This window comes from Harpia harpyja, chromosome 16 (assembly GCF_026419915.1).
Source record: "Harpia harpyja isolate bHarHar1 chromosome 16, bHarHar1 primary haplotype, whole genome shotgun sequence".
Classification (NCBI taxonomy): Eukaryota; Metazoa; Chordata; class Aves; order Accipitriformes; family Accipitridae; genus Harpia; species Harpia harpyja.
The window spans coordinates 1,024,603-1,045,196 of NC_068955.1; the positions used below are offsets into that span (position 1 = coordinate 1,024,603).

The 20,594-nt window shown below is 50.4% G+C and overlaps 1 protein-coding gene across 2 annotated transcripts in view; it reads left to right on the forward strand.

The window, feature by feature from the left end:
* The first annotated feature begins 1,876 nt into the window (after window positions 1-1,876).
* Window positions 1,877-20,594, forward strand: part of GRIK3 (glutamate ionotropic receptor kainate type subunit 3) — a 122,587-nt gene continuing 103,869 nt past the window's right edge. For both annotated transcript variants that reach the window (XM_052811610.1, XM_052811611.1), the window contains exon 1: window positions 1,877-2,369. In XM_052811610.1, coding sequence (XP_052667570.1) covers window positions 2,255-2,369 — 115 coding nt within the window. In that variant the 5' untranslated portion in view covers window positions 1,877-2,254. The remainder of the gene's footprint in view (window positions 2,370-20,594) is intronic.

Consider the following 20,594-nt stretch of genomic DNA (forward strand, 5'->3'; position numbering starts at 1 on the left):
AAAAGCAGCATCTTGACACTAATGAACTAACAGAATAGATCATCCTAGCTACATTCCCATTTAAACAGTCTACAAAATCTGAACCGCTTGTCCCAAGTTACTGAAAATCAAACTTCTTCTCTACGTGCTGGAGTCTGCAAGAGTAAAGAACAGCCACAGCTGAAGCAACCCTCTCTACCCTCTCCCTCCCAATAGGTTTGTGGGGCTTTTTTTATCTCCAGGTGCAAAGATTCACCAGGTTGTGACATTTAATTTTATAACGGGTGCACAGAAACAGCTGTCCTTCATTTAAGCAATAAGTAAAGAAAATTTCTTCCATGGCCTTTTGCTAAATCTTATCCTTTTTGGTGTCATGAGGGATAAAAATATCCTTAACATGAGACACCCTCTTCTATAACTGTCTTTGACACTGGCAAGAAGACTGCCTGCTGGAAGTTGGAGCCTCAGCCTGCCCTCAATAAACAGTAATCTCCTCTGAGACCGAACTTCGGCACAGTGCTTTGAAGATGCTGAGTAGTGCCTTTGCCTCTCTGGCTTGACTCTTAGGTAGGAGTAAGGAAAAGTCTCCTCCAACATGACACAATGCTGAGAACGCGGGTCATGCTCTGGGGTACCTTTCCATCGCCCCAAACGAAGCACGAGTTAGACCAAGGCACTGGGTGCCCCGGGAGGCAGGCTGCAGGCTGTAGGAAGAGTTATGCCAGCATCTCCAGGAAGGGCTGGTCCCACCATGGGCGTGCAGATCCCCCAGAGACTCTTCCAGCTTTTCCTTACGATTCCCTGATGATGACAGCTATCAGATACCCTGGCCAATCCCCCACTGCTCCTGCTGTACAGAAACAGCCAGAGATCAGACACCACTGCGATGGGCACGCAGGGGATCCCCCCCCGCCTCCCGGCGTGTCTGCCCCACTGCGGCAGTCGGTGTGCTCGCTCTCTGCTGTCACATGCAACACCCAGGAACTTTTCCTTGAGTTTTAGACCGGTAATGATTTGTGTATGTCCCCTCCTCCACTTCATACATGCAGGCTAATGGCAGCTGGTCTGGGATGGGTCGCTCGAGCGCAGGACAGCGATCAGCTTTTCTCGCAGAGCACGCCGAGCTTGCTGCTGGGGAAGGCGACGGCCAAGGAAAATTAAAAAGATGAACAGATACGGAGTAATAGTATGTTTGTAAGAAAATTAAAGATTTGCTCTTCAGATGTTCCAGGCGATGTAGTTAGCAGACAGCTGGCAAATGGGAGCGATTGGAAGTGATGGAATAGATCAAATTATTTAAATGAGGAAAAATAAATTCGCCCTAGCCTAGCCCGGCAAGTTGACAAAGCAGCCTACTTATCTGCTGCATGTGCAGCCCTTTGTCTCTGTCACCGAGGTCATTAAACTCCGGGCTGCGGAGCCCCGGCTGGCCGCCCGCTCGCCGGTACCGCCACGCCAGCGGCCCCGGCCCCCCGCTACCCGCCCGCCGCCCCCGGGGGCGGCCGGGCCCCGGCCCGAGCGATGCTGCCCCGCCTCGCCCGGCGCCCGGCGGCGGGGCCATCCTAGGGGACGGCGGGACCCCCGGGGCCATCCTAGGGGACGGCGGGACCGCCGGGAGCTCGGAGGACACCGGGCACCCCGCGATCCGCGGGACAGGAGGCCGGCGGGGGCAGAGGGACGCCGGCACCCCCGGGGGCTGCCGCGGGGGCTGCCGAGACCCCCCCGGTGCCGCCTCCCGCCGCCCCTCCCCGGTCCCCGCCCGAGGGTCGCCGGCCGCCTCCCGCCCCGCGCCCGCCGACGGGGCTGCCCCTCGCCCCGGGGGGAGCGGGCGGGTGCCAGCGTGTCGGTGCCGGTGCGTGTCGGGGGGCGGTGGGGGTGTGCGCGTGTGTCAGCGTGTGTCAGCGCGCGCGTGTGAGTGTGTGCACGCTCCACGCCGGGGCTTTGCGCGAGCCGCGCGCATCAGCGGTAGGAGGGGACAGAGCCGCTCCTGCGGGCGCACCGGCAGCCCCGGCTCCGCAGGTGCCGCCCGACCGGCACCGGCACCGGCACCGACACCGACACCGACACCGATACCGGCTCGGAGCGGCACGGCACGGCTGGGCTCGGCGCGGAGCGGCTGCCGCGGGACGGGCCGGCGCGGCCGCACTAAGATGTGCCATGAGCGGTCCGGCCTCGGCGCCGACCGGCCGCTCCGCCTGAGCCCCGGGCAGCAGCCGCCCGCTCCCCCGCTGCCCCTGGGGCCGTAGGGCCGCGCCGGCCCGCGCCCTCCCCAACGATGCCCCATCTCTGGCCGGCTTTCCGCGGCGTGCTCTGGGAATACTGGGCAGCGCTCCTGGTCGGCGGCTTCTGGGGCCAGTGCTCGCACGGGATGCCGCATGTCATCCGGATAGGTAAGGGCCGCCTCTGCCCGCGGGGAGACGGGCCGGCAGCCGCGGGGCGAAGTTCAGGGCGCGGTGCCGGGGCGGGGGATGCGCCGACCGGTGCCGGGCAGGACGGTGCCGGCGGGCGAGGGGCCGTGTCCCGGCACGGAGGGGTGCCGAGCCGAGCCGGGCCGGGCCGGGCCGGGGGGGGGGGGGCGGCAGCGCGGCCGGTGCGAGCAGCCGCCCTGGGCACGGGGCAGTGGGGGTGCTGGGCACGGTGCAAAGAGGAGACGGGGGGTGCTGAGCCCCCGGAGGGGCGGGGGGGTGCTCTGTCCCCGGAGGGGCGGGGGGGTGCCGAGCCCCCGGAGATGGGGGGGTGCCGAGCCTGCTCCGAGGAGGGCTGCGGTGCCCGGTGCGAGGAGAGGTGCTGTGCAAGTGCAAGGAGGGTGCCGAGCCTGCCGCAATAGGGGTGCTGTGCAGAGGTGCTTTGACTCAGGGCCAGAGGTGCCCGGCACAAGGGACAGGCAGCCCCGGGGCGGGGGGGGCCCGCGGCACCGAGCCCCGCTGCCCGGAGGGTGCCAGCGGGCTGGCTACGCCACAGCTGGTGCCGAGGGCCAGGCGTGTTTCATTAAATTGCTGAGGTTCTGGGGAAAATTAATTTTTAATAATGTTACATAAAGTAATTGCACCGATAACAGCTTGGGAAAGAGCCTACGATCTTTCTTTTTCTAATTAAACGAGATACTTGTTTTAAGCGCGTCATGTAAAGAACGGCACTGATTGTCCGTTACATCCCATGTACTTCGCCATCAGTGCACATTCCCAGGGATTTGCTGTCTGCCCAGTAAAAATTATAAGGACAGGTTTACCTGTCTTTTCAGGGACCAAATTCTAAGCCAGAGAAACTAGTGAAAGCTGAATAGATCTGTGAATATTTTAAAGTGGAAAAAATAGGTCTTATTTATCCCAATGCAACTGCACAGCAGCAATGTGAAAGCCAGTAAGAGAAAAATGCTGGTCCTGAGGGACAGCCGCTTTCTGAAGTGAAACACTGTCACCTCCAGCACGGTTTCGAGCAACTGCATGGCCCAGATTGTCTCACGGACAAGGGCTTGATTCCTACAGGGTGAACATCTGCTCTCCCCTGGACGTCTGTGAAGAAGGCACTCCAGGCAGACGTGGTCCTGCGCGTGTTGTAGTGCCAGAAATGTTGGTGGAAAAGGTTAATGGACCTGCCTCTGGGGCCTGGGCCCTGGCGGCTGCTGAACTTTTGCTAGAGCCAAGCTGCTTGGTATGCTCAGCCACAGCCTGGAACAGCTGGAAATGTTTTGTGCGACAGAAACCCACTCCCAGGAAAGCTCCCGATGCTGCTGACGGGGCACGCCGGGCTTCGCCGGTCCCACTGCGCGAGCAGGGAGGAGGTGTCCCGCTGTGCCTTGGCAGAGCCCCCCCCCCCGTCTATCCCCAGTCTGTCCCCACTGAGACCACCGCAGCGCGGCGGCGACGTTTCTCTTCCCAACGGGTCCCAGGACGCAGATCCCCGTCAGGACCGTAAGCCGTGTGCCCGGGGGGGTTCTGTCGCAGCTGGGATGCTGGGCTTGCAGCTCGTCCTGCTTTCGCCTTGGCAGCAGTGGGCCTGATTCTTGGTGGCCAGACCCGGCGTGCCGCCAGGCTGACGCTCCGGAGGAGGTGTGCAAGGGGCTGCTGCTGCGCAAGAAGATGCTCGCAGGGGAACGGGCTGAAGTCGCTAGGGAGGGCGGGTGCGGAGACCCCTGGGAATGCCAGCGTGGGTCGTGGGAGACGTTCAGGCCCAGGAGCATCCCTGTGGCTCTGTGGAGATGTTTAGTCTCAGGTCCAGGCGCCTCGGTTGTCCTGAAAATGGATTTTCTAGACAGGGCTCAAAAGCAATTGCACAAAAGGATGGAGGAGCTTTCAACCCAGAAACTGCTGCCAGCCTTTCATCGAAATCCCTTGGGTTTCGCCGGAGCTCTGCTCCCCTTCGCCCAGAGCTCCCCAGCCCAGCTCGGAGGCCGCCCCAGGAGCAGGGCGAGGGGGGCACTCGCGCTGGGCTGGTGCAGACGCAGCAAGGCGGCGAGCAGGCAGGCGGGCAGGGCTGCCCGCCGTGGGAGCACTGCTGTGCACCACCTCTGCCAGCACCGCCGTGCCTTCCGCAGGAACGGCCTTGCTTTAATTGCTGAGAAATACCCTAACATTCAGCACCTCGTTTAGCCTTTTTCTTGATCAGTAAAATAAGAAGCTTAATGATCAGAAAAAGGCTTTAAATGGGGCTGCGGGGAGATCTCTGCTTACCTTCGCTCTCAGCTAAAACTGGCATAATTTTTACCTCTTTTTCAGCCCACTGGAAAATTGCAGCCTCTTCCCCCTGCATTAATTTGTGCAAAGCTGCCCTGGCTTTCAAGTAATTCTTTTAATTATTAGGTTATGCCAAGAAGTGGAGAACACTTCAGTAAGCTTTGTTTTAGAATGAAAATCAGACCAGAGAGAATACTGCTAACTTTTCAAGGCTCTCTTGTTTTCCTATGAAGCTGACTATTAAAATAAATACAGGGAGAGATATTTAAGAAAGGGAAGGAAAAGCCAAAAGCGCTCTTTCTCTCATGAGTAAAATATAAATATTTAATCTACACATCTAAACATAATCTATACATATACACGTACAAAGAAAATCTGTGCCTCGTTGCTGGATTTTTTTTATTAAGTAGGAATTTGTATCTGAAGCGTATTCGACAGCTGTTCGATTATTATGCAATCTGTTAAATATTTGAAAATGCCCTATCAGAAAACACCATCTAGACCTGCTGCATGCTCAAGGTGCTTGATTCAGCTCTGAGTTATTCTGCTATAAAGACAGATAACTGTAACAGCGTGAGTGGAGTTACTCCATGTTTACACCACTGTGACTGAGAGGTAGTCTGTGATACTGCCAGCCCTGACTGCGGATGAGATCAGTGAGATTATACCTGTTATTAAGTGCTGCACTGAGCAGCTGAGTATTTGCAATATCATGCCCCTCATATAGTAAAAGCAGTAAGTGCAAGATGATTAAGCTACCGTAGATAGCCTATTTATCTAACCTTTCTCTTAGATTAAAAAGCAGTAGTAGCACCCCTTCAAAGTGACAGACGAGAGCTTGATGCCATTTTGTAGAGCCTGGTGGTGCCGGCCCTAACAAAGCAATGTGGGATGACTGGAAACAGTGTCACACGTGGAGCCTGAAGGACTGGTGTTTCATAGCAGACTGGTTTCAATTGCCGTGCTTTGCTGAAGCATCATCAGAAATTACTCAGAGTTATTATTTTGATGGATGATGTGTTAGCAAGATATACGTGCAGATCGGATGGATGCCAACGGTTTGAGATTAATAAGTAATTGTAAAAAATAGACCACAGGAGCCGTCAATCCAATTTTAGCACTTGCATTTGTTGATTAGTGGTTTTGTTTGTATTCAAGTGCTGCTGAGGAGGTGACACCACAACCGCGCGGCCCTGCTGCCATCGCTTCCCTTGGCCACCCCTGCTCCCACGAGGAGAGCAGCAGAAGAGGCGTCTGCCACCCCCTCTGCCACCCCCTCTGCGGGCAGGTGGTGACAGGCAGGGTCCCCAGCCTACCCTGCGCTCGGGTCCCCCCCAAACCCCGGCTGCAAGCTCGCCTTGCTCCTCCTCTGCAGGGGAAGCGCGCTGTGCCTGGGAGGGATTTCATTTTGCTTCCTACCTCTTAAGAGGAATCACCTTCACCTCTGGGTTCTTGCTTTGGTTCTGGGTTTTTTTACTAAGGTTCTATTCCTGCTGATATTTGTGTCAATAATTAGACCTCAAGCATGTTTGACAGTCCCACTCTTGTGTCACTGAAGTCGCCGTGAACAGGATCGGGCTCCAGCTAAGCTTTTAAACAAACAGTCCTGCATGGAGGAATTTATCGGATTTTACTTCTTGTAGTCTCTTTCTAAGCCGTGTTTGCATAGAGAAGGGGTCAGGGCATTGATTGTTTGTATGATTTGCAAGTAACACAGAAAAGACAATCGAATTGGATTGGAGCCTGTGTGGAAAAAAAAATCATTGATTATTTTATATAAATACATAGAAAACAAATTCTGTGGATAATTATCCTCCTCTGTGCGATTGGCTTTTCTGAGGCTTATTATGCCTGTCTGGAATTTTATTTTGAAATCACCTTCCCACACTCTGCAAACGAAGTTTTATTTTTAAAAATAAAGGCAAAAGCAGGCTTTTCCAGGCTGAAAAAGGCAGTGCCCACAGGGCTGGGAGCTGCAGGGCTGTGGGGTATGTGGATGCAGGAGAGGGAATCTGCAGAAAGGCAGCTCGAGTGTTTTTCTGTTCAGCCCGTGTTTGATGACGGGTTTGGCCCGTGTCCTTCGCGGAGGGGTGGCAGGACGGTCCAGCCCGGCTCGCCAGCCGGGGCTCCGGCGTTGGATGGCACCGGGGCCCCACCTGCACCCACTGATCCCCGGGTGGGGGGTTCTCCCCCAGAACACGGGGCGCACGCTGGCCGAGACTCGCCTTTTTACCCTTTTCCTCTAAACCGATGGCGGTGCGCGTTTGCCCGCTGCCCGACCCCCCCCGGCTGTCCGAGCCCCCCGTCCTGGGCTGCGCGGGCCGGGCAGTGCCGGCCGGTGAGGGCACGGTGCGGAGCCCAGCCGGCCCCAGCCCCTGCCCGGGGCCCGGCATCACCGGGTGCGAAGCGATGAGGAATCTCTCTCCGTGGCTGGTGAGGCGATGAAACGTGGCGGGGTAGGAGCAGGCAGAAATTGAGCTAAGATCAATATGTTTCCCCCTTCCCGAAGCAAATGGCTTCAGAGAAGCAGCTTCGCAGCACCTGAGACCAGCCCGCAGGCTCAGAAAACGTTAATTGGGGGAATCTTCCCTGCGGGCAGCCTGACTGCCCACACCTCTGCCGTTTGCTCCCCGCTTTGGAGTATAAGCACGCAGAAAGCAGAGCTGGGTTTCTCCTGGCCAAGAGGCACCTGGCCGAGCACCGGGAGCGGGCTCGGACGGACCCTGTGTGCTGCGGGTGTGAATCGGCACCGGCACCCACGGGTCTCACGCGTGTGCCTGAGATGAGGATCTGGCCCCCGAACCTCCTGGGGCCAAGCACGCCGATGGGCTGCTTCAGAATTCTGCTTTCTGCGTGTTCACTGTTGCAAGTAAAGTGCTATTTGTTTTGTTTTGTTTTTCCTGTTTTTAAATCACTCTATTGCTGCCTTTGTGGCTTCTCCTGCATTTCCATGTGTACTTCTGTGGCCACGCACCCATTGCTCAAGCCTTTAATGGTTGATGAAGTTATTTCAGGTCACGAGATGCTTTGTGTGTCAGATAACGTATTCTAGTAATTTCAGCAGGATATAAGGGTGGCAGTGTAAATTGTTTGGTGGTAAATTAATTCTGAATACATTTGAATAACAATGTTACCTCTTTATCGCAGAATAGTCTAATTATTTGATCTTGGCATCCTCTTGAGAACTTCATACAGGAAATTAAGATCAAACCACAAAGCAGAATAAAATAGGCCCTCATTCATCATAGGGCAGGAGTACCGCCAAAATAAACAGACCTAGTGCTGGGCTGCTTCCTCAGAGCGGGCACGTTCCCCCGACCGCGTGCACCAGCACATCGACATCCCCACGGGCTGAAAGGCGGCAGATTTATGCAGAACTTGAGCAGTGAAGGAGCCTTGCGTGGACTTTGTGTGCACGGATGGATGTGGTTGCTCTGCCCTGCGCCTGGCACCTGCCTCCGCCCCGGGGGGACACACACACTCACCTTCGCAAGGAAATCTGCCTGCTCGTGCTGCATTGCCACTTCTGGTTTTGTCGCCACCTCTTCAGACTTAGTCCCTCCATCTCTGGCTGTTTTTATTGATGCAACTAAATGGAGGTTGATGCTATGAAAAGATTTCTGTAACGCCTTCACGACGCAGTCATGCACAGAACAATATTAAAAGTAATTCAATCTCCAGCAAAGTTGGGTCTCTCTTGTCCTGGTAAATGAAGTGCTCCTTTGGTACAGATCAGCAGTTTCACTAAATTAGCAATCCTAAATGAAATCCAGCTTTTCCTTCCCTCGTCTGCCGTCACTAGGGTGCCAGAAGTCAGTACAGGGCTGGCAGCTCAGCCTGCGGGCCCAGCATCAGCAGAGGGCACTGTGCCTCACCGCCGCTCACCCTGCCTGGGTCTTTCTGGCCACCTTCCTCCTTCCAGCTCCTGAGCGCTTCTTTCTTGTATTAGCTATCATCCCTAATTTCCAAGCATTTGCATGGCGTAGCTCTGCCAGAATAGCTATGATGCTGGAGTCTCTCGTGGAGACACAATAGCAAATAAAACCCAACACTGCACAGTCTGTTTGTAGCAAGCATTAAGCCTCATAATCCAATGTATTGCGTTTCTCCACTGGTTATGCTGTGCGATCTCCTTTCCCGCATTTTGGCTACAGGTTTAATGTGATGCTGTCTAGACTTCTTTTTTCCTTTGCATACTTAGAAGACAGGCTGGTGGAAATCTCTGGGTAAGGCAGATAACGGGTTGAAAGCACTAGAACTCCATGGGCGAGGGGGGAGAGAGGCAAACATTGGAGAGGAGCTGAGGGCTGAACGCGAGGATAAAAACTGCACTATGGCAATGTTGCCAAAGGGAATAGATGTGAAACGAGAAGTGCTGGTTGTCTTAAAGCCATGAGAATTGAAGCTGCTGTGACCGCAGATGTTGCTGTTCGCAGTGACTGCATGGGGGATCCTGACTCTCCACCAGCGAATACTATGGGCTTCTGTGCCCCTTAGAGACTCAAGCTTGTTTTTTCAGGCTGGGATTTTCTCAGTTTGGGCTGATGTAGAGGCAACTCAGATGTGATGGGGCTTCACACATTACTACTGTTGCTCATTAACAGTAAAAACAGGGATAATGTGCTAGTATTTATTACTCATAGTAAAGCCTAAAACCAATGCAGGTCCTTACCACAAGCAAGAGCTCTTAAAGCAGATGGAAGGCTCAGTTCACTGCTTTGTCTTTGCTCCAGCACCAGCTTTTCTTTGTGGCTGCCTCTGTTAGCCCCTTTTGCTCTCACCTCCTGTTGCCCCCCCCTTGCTGTGCTGCCCCGCAGGGAACCTTCCTCTGACATTACAGCTTAATTTCTCAGGTTTGTACTACAAGACGCTCGCCATGTCGAGCGTTACCTGAGTGTTCAGCAGCATCAGTCCTTGTGCTTTAAATCTGCAGCAAGACATTGTGCATACATACGCAAATGTGGATGCAACTGCTCCATTATTCTGGGAGGGAAGATAATCAGGAAAATGCTGTTTGGCTGCAAACACTGCTCAGGAGAGCTGTGGGGTACCCATGCCTCCGAGGCAATCCCCAGTGCTGCTCTGAACTTCCCCCTACACATACCAAATTGTTTAGCCTCTGGAGCAGTGTAAATAAGGAGAGGAAAGCAAACACTGGCCATTGGTGACAAAAGGCCATCTTGCTGTATCTGTACTATTTAATATTTTGGCCCAGGGACCTGGTCAGACTTTGGTTTTTGTTGCTGTGCCCCAGCCAACAACCAGCACCCCTCAGTGTGGGGTCAAATGCCTAGAATAAGAATCAGAATTGTGAAGTAGTAAGGGAGCAACCGGCACATTCGGTATTACCTCCTTGGGCCTGGGATGTTCACGAAAGCATCGTGACCTGGAAAACAGCCGGAGGGACTGGGCTTCCAAAGACTTGGGCTGTGTGGCTGTGGCCCCAGAGTGGTCTTGGCTAGGCACACACCTCTCCATCGCCCAAGGTCTCGGGCTATAGAATGCAGTCAGTGGTACGGCCAGAGCTGCACGATGTCTGAGAGCAGTGCTGCGGTGTGCAGCATTACTGCAGGTCACCCTTCTCTGGCTGTCATAATACAGATTATTTGCTGCACACAGTTTGGGGGGATAGCAAACACCTCAATGCTTTCAGTTTTTAAATAGCAAGCTGGGCTGTGCTAATTCACCTAGGAGAGTTTTTCTCCACTATGTCTGATGTAGAAGACCCACCAGTTATTTCACTTTATGAGGCTGTTTTCTGTCACTATGCGCTGCTGGTAAATACTCCACCGGCATGGAACCCATCTTGCTGGGGATGCAGGAAAGGAGGAAGGCAGAGCGGTCTCGGGAAGCCGGACAGCCCGAGCAGGGCAGAGCAGCGCGCTGTGTAGCCTCAGGTAATGATGCACCAGCACAGGAAGAGAGGGTTCTCGTGGTGATCACGGAATTTAAAATAATGAGATGAAAAGGATGCTATAGGAGTGGTGGAATAAATGTGCCACAATGCTTAATAGCACAAAAGGAAAAGAGGAGGAAAAAGGAAATACAAGATTTCTGGCTTCTTGATTAGAGGTCCCCTAAAGGGGGAGACCGTGCAGTCTGGCATCAGGAGGAGAGAGACTGCACAGTAACGACTCCCTTGAAAAGTCACTCTAGTGAGGCACAGGGTGCTGCAAGATGGTGATAAACTGTAAAGATCTGGGCACAGGAGATTTTGGGAACAGGGCTCTGGTTTTCAGCTACAATTTGCTCCTTTGGATTTGCAGGTAAAGGCTCTCCCAGGCAGGCCAAAAGATGCTGTAACACATTTTGTCAGCTGCCTGGGCGTGAGCATGACTTTGGTATGAGATGGCTCACTTGGGTATCGCACAGTGGGAGCAAATGGAGCCTCCCTGCCAGGCTCCCTGCCAGGCTCCCCAGGCAAGCCCACAGTCCAGGCAGTGGGAAAGTGCTCCTCCGCCTTGCACTGGACACCAGTGCTGCTAGTGAAAGTCTGGAGAGGCACTGGCTGGTGTCTGGCTCAGCCCTGCTGGGAACTGATGCACCAAAGATTCACCCACCTGGAGAAAAAGCCCCTGGGTTGCATTTTTTTTCTTTGAATTACAGCCTGGCCTTTTGCTCAAGTCCCACTAAGTCTAAAGAGTACACCAAAATAAAGAGTATTTGCACCTTGGATTAGGAGTTTAGTCTGTGTAGTTACTGAGTCAGAAAAACATCCTTGCTCAAGAAAGTTTTTAAGCAGACAAATAAACCAGCTAATATCAAAGGAGTAAAACAAAGACTTAAAAATACATAACTATTCAGATGAATTCTTGAATTTGGGCCTTGCACTTTGCTCATCACTCTGGAAACTGGGCACCCAGGGATCCCCACTAAAGGGTATCCAGATTCCCAGGTACCATAGCACTAAGTGCCTTACAAAGGCTTTTGAGACTGATTGATTTAAATTAGCCTTCCATCCTTGACATCTGCAAACAGTAGCTTCAGGAGCATTCATTAGTGCCACTGCAGCAGTTTGGCTTATAACGGTGGTTCCTATGTCCAATAAGGAGTGGGAAGAGGCCGTTGACTGCTCTTACATAGGCCACTGGATGCTCATTAGCTGGTAATGACATTTGATTGCTACAGCATGTCCTTTGTTCAAATTGGGGACTTAGAGGTGAACAGACCAGCTCTTTGAACTCGCCGGTACCCAGGTGAATAGGAATATAAGCTGTTCTTAAAATAACAGAGCTGGTACTACAAAATCCAAATTCAATTAAAGATGTGCAAGTGTATGGTGAGAGAACCAGCGTTAGCTGTGGGCGGCTTTCCCCCACTTTAATGAATAGATGGCTGTCATCTCTTACTTATCTCCCAGGATGAAACAGTAAATAAAATCTGGTATAACCCACAAATTTAGCTGAGTTACGGCTGTCTATTGGGACTGAAGTGTTAGACTTGTTGGTTAGTTTTGCAGTGAATTCAAAGCACTCAGAAGGAAGTCACAGCAGTAATTTTAAATTCCACCCCCTGTGAGACACCGCGCCTGCCTGGGTACACAGGCTAGGGAATTTTTTCCGGGCTGCAGCAGAAGCTGTGTGTTAGAAACAGGGCTGATTTTGTTATGAATGGAGCAAATGGCTACAGCGCATGCTTAGCAGAGGACCCGAGAACAGATTTTCACATGAAGGACAGACCCAGGCTTTGCTTTAGGAGCTGCACACACCACCCCTGCACCGACAGTTCTGCTCTCTGGGTACAACGCCGCTCTGCCTGCACGGGTGCTCCTCGGGGCGGCATGGAAAACGTGAAACGGTGTCTACCAAAAGGGAGCTGCTCTGCTGGAAAGCTGGCCTTTAAGTCATCAGTGAAGAATAATGTGTGTGTCTGTATCGCTACGGTGTCTGGGAGTTTGAAAAAAAGATGGCTGTTTTCACTGCCATATAAATAAAGGTTTTCTTTAAAGCGAACAGGTGCTGCTTGGTCTGAATCTCTCTGATTCATGCCTCAGTTCAGGGGAATTATTAATCTCTCATATTCCGCACAAGGTGGCTGGCATGTATTTTCTAGTAAAAATTAGAGCAGATCAAGACCGTTTCCAAACAGTTTCTATAACCATTTGCATTTTTATATACACAGAATGAGTTTTGACAGTGTCACAGGACTGCTGCAGTTTGGGTGACACATGACTGCAGCACGGGCAGCGAGAGGGTCCGGATCCTCCGTGTTGGAGAAGGAGAGACAAACTATCCTTGAAGAGCACAGTATTAGCTACTCTCTCATTGCCTTCCTTGGCTTCTACTTTAGAGTGCAGGCAGCAGAGTTTCTTGGGCAAGAAGGTGGTTTCCAGAGAATTCATGTATTAGCCTTCTGGGGCAGTGTCAGACCTGTAGGACACCTGGCAAATAACGTCTTGCAGCAGTTTTCAATCACTGCCAACACACGACTTGGAGCAGTTGCTCTGTTTTCTGTGTTGAGAGTCACAGGAACATTATGGCACCAGGATGTGACCTGGAGATTTGTAGAAATAACTCAGCTGGGCAATATCATAGTCATAACTTGCAGGAATATTTGTATTCTTTCCTCCAGATTCCTGTTACAGGAAGTTTATCACAGACCATTTCAAATGCTTTTCCCCAGAGAAGGCATCCAGCCATTAGGTATTTCCTTTCTAAAGCATGTCTGTTAGCTTAGCTGTTGCTTTTATTTATTAATACTGCTATAAGGCATTTCAATGACATGCTTTGCCTGGGTTTTTTAAAAGCCTCCGACTTCACCTAGTTCCTCCTCCTTTCCTTCGGAAGCAGAAGTAAGCTCACTACCAAGAAAGAAAGATGAGACAACCCTGCCAAAGCTGGGCCCAGAAAACCTGCTGGCCAGGTCCTGAGTCCTAGATATTCCATTTTTTATCTCCAGCTTCCTTTGTTCTCTTTTTTTGCTCCGATTCTTGTGATGTTCCTGCTCCCTCTGCCCTGCTCTGACTCCACACCCTGGAGCTGGGCTGTCTGCTGGAGGCTCGTGGTGCACAGGCGGGTTTCTCCCCTCCGTACGCCGACGGCGCGGGATGCTCCCCATTCCTGAGCCCAGCTCATGGCAGGCTGTGGTCACGCTTCATTCAGCGGGCTGTGGATCAGAGCCTCCCTGCAGCCTCCTGTCTGCCGCAGCATTTTGGGGCACTTTCTTCCTCTCCGGTGATCTTCTGGGGCTCCCCCAGCCCGGGGGCTGCCGGTGCTGTAGGGCGGCATCGCAGCTCAGGGGGCGAGCACCGGCCCACGGGTCTCTGCCGGGTTCCTCTGCCGGTCACCCTGCCCGCTGGCAGCACGCCGCTCCCCGCAGGAACGGCCGGAGCAGCCACGCAAGGAAGGTTCACTTCCTCGAGAGCTTTGGGAAGTAAAACCGGCCCTTTAGCACTGCAGAACTCCAGGGTGTTGTTCTTTCATTGGATGTGCAGCAAAAGGTACATCATGATTAACCTTAAAAGTATAAGCTTTTTCGTTGCCTGTGCGAGACAGATTTATAATATTTTCTCTTTCTTTTTTTAACACTGGATTCTTAGTGCGGACAGTGATTTATTGAATAATCAATTTCCTTATCTATGTAATACATTAAAGTGATCCATCAATGCCAGATAATCAATCCAGCTTGGGATTTTAAGTGTGTAAGAGTGTATGTATGTGTACTTGTATATATATTTTCCTCCTGTATCGTTGTCAAGCCAAATAACGTCTCCCTTTCTGTGCTCCTTTTTCAGTGACTTTTGTTTATGGTGTGTAAAAGAAAACCATGACATTATATTACACCTTGTAAGTTTTACGGTACTTGAGAGGTTTATGCCGTATGAATGTAAAGGGCAATGCAATAATGCAAAGGGCAGTGAGACATTTTTAAGCACAGAAGGATACACACGGAGCTGCAGAGATAAATCTGGGTGGATAATCATCCCACAGTGTCTCTCCTATTTATGAGAGAAAAAGACATTCACTGCAAATCATGCTTCAGGTCACTTTTGCCCTGGTCTCTGGCTCTGCTTTGCATTATAGGCTGCTTAAATTGTTCTTAATCTAATTTGGGATCTCTGCCCTGGTACGCTGCCTGTGCTCTGCTGTGTCCTGTGCCCAGTGGAGGGGGGCTTACCCCTGGTGAAGGACAATGTAATTCCCCATCACTTACGTGGTACGTTGGTCTTGTGCAGTTCAAGGACTTGAGTAAATGGAAGATCGTTTGGCTGTCCTCTGTGAGTTCGGAAAGTGTTGATCTAGAGAATTTAACCATGGGAGGAAGCGAGAGGAATCAAAATTACCAAGCCTGAAGCTTAGAGGTAGTTTAGATGAGGAAGAAGAGCCTGGGTTCAGTCTCCCCACAGTTTGGGTGTTTGCTGCCGGAGTCTGCTCAGTTTGAGCTGGGCAGAAAACTGCCTCTGAGAACAGGTCTGGGAATTTTAGCAAACACTCTCTGTACGAAGAGACAAACTTCATGGCATCTTGCTGTTGTTTGATTTCTTAAACAATCAAGCAATGAGTCCTTCTCAAATGTGATTATTCAGAATGCAGCATTTGTAATTAGCAGTAGAATTGGAGACTTTCTGAGGTCAAGATAAGTTTTATACATAGGTCACTGTTCCATGTGCTTCATTCAAAATCCAATTTGTTTTGTGGGCTTAGGATGGCAGAAACACTGATTATTATGCTATCTCCACATGTTCAGTACTTTCTGCTGCAGGAAAAGATTTTGCCTTAATTACTTTCAGTTTTAACTGTCTGGCACAGAGACAGGATTTTCCTGATTTGAACCATCTCATCCAAAGTTGAAAACTTAACTTGAGACTGGAATTCTCGAGAGCCAGCAAAGCCCCATGGAGTTCCCAAGGTGCAGAAGCAGGCTGATGGTGGCATCTTGTTTCCCATCCGCAGCAATGGCAGCTCTCCCGCAAGGCGCTTTTAAAGCCTGCACTTGGCAGCTCAAACCACAATTTGCAAACCCAGGGCCAGGCCCCTCTTTTGGCAGGACGTCCCTGGGATGAGAGGAGGGGAGAGGAGAAGCCGCAGGGAAGTCCTCCGAATCCTTGTCCCTCTCCTCTGGACCCCAGTTCTGCAGAGCCAGCAGCTTCACTGGAGCTCGCTGCAGACACCTGCACCTCCTGCGGCTCGAGATGCCATCACGGTTCCTTTTTTTTTTTTTTTTTGCAGTATTACTATTACCATTTTAAGCTGAAACAGGGACCTGTAAAAAGGAGGTTCTTGGTTCAAATTTCTGGTCTATAAAATCTTAAAGATCTGTTCTTTCTTTATAGGGAAAGAAAACCATTTTCTTCCTCATTTTATGTACTTTTCTTCTTACAAATTTTTATTTCTGCAAAATCAGTTTTTGTCATCTTTACTTATAAGAAATTCAAAATGAGTCCTTGGACGTTTCTAGACTTGACTCATAATATTTGAATGGAAATAGGATCTTTAGTTTCTTTTCCTATTCATCTACATCATGGGGAAAGGGTTATCCAGAAAGTGTGTTGCAAGATCATAGATGAAGCCGATAACATTTTTTAAAATGTAGAGCTTGTCTTTGCACAGATTATCAACTTCACTTCAGATTAAAGTTACAAATAAAAGTCTCGAATATAAACAATCCTCTGTTCTTCTAGGAGCTACCTTCAATCCCAGTGGTGTGTTTCAATAGACAAGACTTAACTTTGTACATGTGCCCATCTATTTATAAACTTATCAGTAAAAAGATAGTTATATCCATATTTACTTAATTTTCTTATGCATTTTTGTGGTGGTGGTTATTTGAGGAAAAACATGAAATATTTTCTTGTCTGCAGTGTAACTTTATACGTTAAGTGTGGCAATTTCAGTTGCTGGATCCATTTCCTCCAATTAGAGGGAAAGCAATGGCATACTAAAATCTGAAACCCAGCCTGATTTGCATATCCTTATCTTTACATTATGAATTCGCATTTAGTTTTAGTACTTTTTGGAGGCAATTCTAACCTAATTAATGTTCACCCTCTTTCCTTCTCTCTCTTACTCCAAGGAACCCCCCCCATACACTTTGAGTGAAGCAACAACTCAACCACACAGATGAGCCACAAGAAAACCCCACGATCCTTGTTCAGGATTTAACCTTGGCAGATGCGACCTGCCACTTAGTCTTGCCTAAATAATAGCCTCAGCCCCCTTGCATGGCAGCTCCCCCCACGCTATCTTCATTTTGGATGCTGAACTCCACTCCTCACCCTCTGGCCTCAAAAGTGGAGGGAAGAAATTAATACAGTTTAAATCTTGAACAAACTGTACTTTCTCCTATTTTAAGAAAAAAATGTATTCACAGGCTTCCTCAGCAGCTGGTTGGGATTTTTGCTTATTGCCAGAGCTTGGAAACAAAACGCTTAATATGTTCCTTGTTTCCTAAAGATCCTGCAAGGTGCCACTAGCCTGGGTGACAGCACTGAGCACATCGCTCCAACTGCACCGCAACACACCTGACTCCACTCAGATGAGTTTATCTGGGAGTTTTTCCCCTAACCTGGTGACCGTCTATATTTAGTACTGGCCCAGGAGTCAGATCTGTATTTTATGACTGCATTATTAAGGTCATTCTATGTGGTTACGTGACTCTTTGTGCTTTGTGAGTGTTTGTGGGGAAACCTATTTCCATATGAATTATGAAAGTTTATGCCAACAGGACTGTAATTTGTAAATTGTTATGACAGCAGCATTTTGAAAGAATACACAGAGAAACCAGGGTAATAAAACTTGCCATTGAGGGAGTGGACTTGTGAGTCCTGGAAAGAATTCTTGTCCAAGGATTATTTATGATCATTACACACCAAAATGTGTTTTTGCATTTTTATTGCTAGCAAATTACTTGTAAACCCACTAGGGAGCTAATGATTTTTCCTTTGTGGCCATGCTACTTCATTTTGGTTTTTTATATATACATTTTTGTGACCAGTTAAGCCATCACTTTTGATTTATCATAACAATAATTATTTCTAAATAGCCCGGGTGTTAAAGGGTTAACCATCCTTTGATTTCAGCTACCAAAAACTAGGTGACAGCGATGGATTTCAAAGGGAGAATGGCTGGTGGTGCCTGGGCAGGTTTTTCTCTGGATTTAGCTTTAATGGCGCTAACTACCTCTAATGGGGAGCAGGGATTATTTATGTTCTTCAGTAGCTTCTCATTAATTTTACAGTGCACTTGGTTGAAGATTCCCTATGTCTTGGCTTCTTCATTAGCGTTACCTGTTCAGCAGTGCAGAGTAATGGAAGTGACTTACTTCAGAAAGGAACATTTGAATTCAGATTCCTTTACAGGAGGAGAAAAGGAGTAGGAAGCTCTGGGCAGCTCCAGTGAGAAGGTGGGAGCAGGGGCAAGATTCCGGAGACTTTTCAGTCTGCCCACCGGCGCCGGCTGGCACGGGTCAGTGGGGGCTCGGTGCCCCGAGCAGCGAGCAGTCGGCTCTGCGCGTCCCACCCGCACCGCCTGCTCGCATGCTCCGGTCGCTCAGGGCCGGTTGCTGGTGCTAAAGCGTCCTGGATGCGACCCCGGCAGTACGGCCGCGACCCCGGCCGGGACGCGCAGTGGCTTGTCCAGCCCAGCGCTGGCGAAGGGTCTCCGGGCACAGAGCCGGGGCTGCTCCTGCTCCCTGCCCGCCGCAGCCGGGCGCTGCTCGGAGGTGTCCCCTCTTTACGTCCTCTCCTCCAAATGCCGAGACACTCGCTCTGCGCCACGGGTGCCGGTTTACAGAACAGCAGCAGCGTACCCAATTACTCCTCAGGACACGCTGATCATTCATTGTAACAACACCGTGGCTGCAGAGAGCAGCAGGCAGCTCAAGACCAACCTTAATACGAAGGTTAGGTGAGTCCTAAATTTTTCACTGCCATGGTTACGGGGGTGATTACACCTGTTGTTTCTGATGTGCCGTCTTAGAAGGACCCTCCTGGTGCAACATAGGTGAGAGCTGCCTGCCAGGGATCAAAGCTTGGTGGCAGGCCATCTACTATTGTCCCTCCCGGAGCCCTTTACCCTGATCTGGTATTCCCTGGACACAAGGAGCAAATGGATGGAAACGTTCATTAGATTTTGGGGACCGTGGGACATTTGTATGTTCATTACCAATGTCAGTGACAAAACCAGCATACGACTAATTGCATTTTTGATCGTAATATAGCAATTTGTTAGAGCTGCATTTCCTTTACAGATTTTCAAAGCCTTATTTTTAGAAAAGTATTTTTTGATCTTTCGTTAGCTCCTGTTCTGCTCTGTTACAGACTCCCCGCATGGCTTTGAACAAATGACTTTGCTCTTCTGTGCCTTAATTCTGTACTTGTAAAATAGGGCTAAGCGCACCTCCTGCTTCTCTGGGCTGTGGTAATGGTGAGGGTTTTAAAGACTGACATGAGGATGTAAATAGCTGAGATTGCCGCACCAAGGCAGGGTCTTTGAGGCAGAGCAAATAGATATGAGCAGGCACAACCCTATTAAACCAGTGAAATACTGAGATTACAACCCGGGACTCTCTGACTGGAGTCATTCTGAAAAAAAATGACTATCCTAAATATGCTTAACTGCTTATTTAATGTAGATTTAAAAAGTTATTTATTGAAATTTAACAACTGTTTACTCAATATGGGACTGTAAAGCCTTAAAAACATACTCTTAATAATCCCTTGGTATTTAACTAATGTACAATAGTGTGTGCTATTACATCCCAATTAAATCCCTATTTGAGACACTTAATTAAAGAAGAGGCTATAATAAGCTCCCGATCATTTGGCTCCCCAGCCAGATCCATCCGATCAAGGATTCTGTGCGTCAGTCGGTGCCAAACGCATCCTGGAGCAGACGTGCCTGCAGCGCAGGGCTGTGCTTCAGCGGGGTGTGCGCGGGGGCTGTCCCGGGGGGCTCGAGGAGGCAGGGATGGGGTGCTGCTGCCTGCAAGATGGTGACCGCGTGGTGCTCAGGCCTTGGGAGTAGTTCCTGCCCCGTACACGACGGCTTCGATCCTGGGGTCGACAGAGCCAAGGTGCTGCCGGAGAGAGGTCGGGCTATGGATACTTCACGCTTCTGGATGCCAGAGCTCTCCAGGGACTGGAATGCTCACTGGGGCCCACTGGGGTCGAGGATGCTCCTCAGAAGCAGCAGCCCATAACAGCAGCTTTGGCTTTATCACTGCCATAGGGAACACCGTCAGGCCATTCCCCTGCAGGAGACACCACCAGCTTTGTGGCCCCTTTTGGCGAGAAGTCCTGGTGTGAAGGAGCAATCTTGGAAGGTGCAGCCAAGTCCAAAATATTGCGTGATGTCTATGAGAACCCTGGAAATCCTGCGCTGCTGCCTCCCTGCTGGGTGTCTGAGCAGCACTCTGCCCTGGACTCTTCTGCAGTTGGGAATCATAAAACTGGCAAAAAGTGACATGCCTGTATCATTATCCTGTCCTGTGCCAGGCTTTCACAGGCAGGCTGCATTAGAAAGAGCCCTCAGGACATCCGTCTGAAGACAGCTGCTTGCCATCCAGCCAAGTGACTTCTCTCTGCCTCTCTTTAAAAAAAAAAAAATCCAAGCCCCCTATAATTCAAGCATGTTTGAAATAGGAAGTGACAATAGCTTTGTGCTAGCTCCACAGCATGTGATGCTAATTTGTATAAGTCATTTTTTTTGGTTTTAATTATCAGGCTGAGATTCAAAACTGAGGAATATGGGGACCCCACGAGGCATGCTTGACTGTTTCAAGGATGGAGTTTGTTTGTTTATTCAAGTGCTTAAATATAGCTCTTAATTGTGTGGCTGATACTACAGTACAGTGTAAAAAAAAAGGCAGGATAAGAGATTGGCATCCAGGAGCTCAGGTCAGGTCCCAGCTCTGACAGAGACCCTGAGTAGCCTTAGGCAACATACTTAAGGAAAATGCTGTTCCCATTTTGCATATGGTGGGCAGGATGCGAGAGGGAGTAAA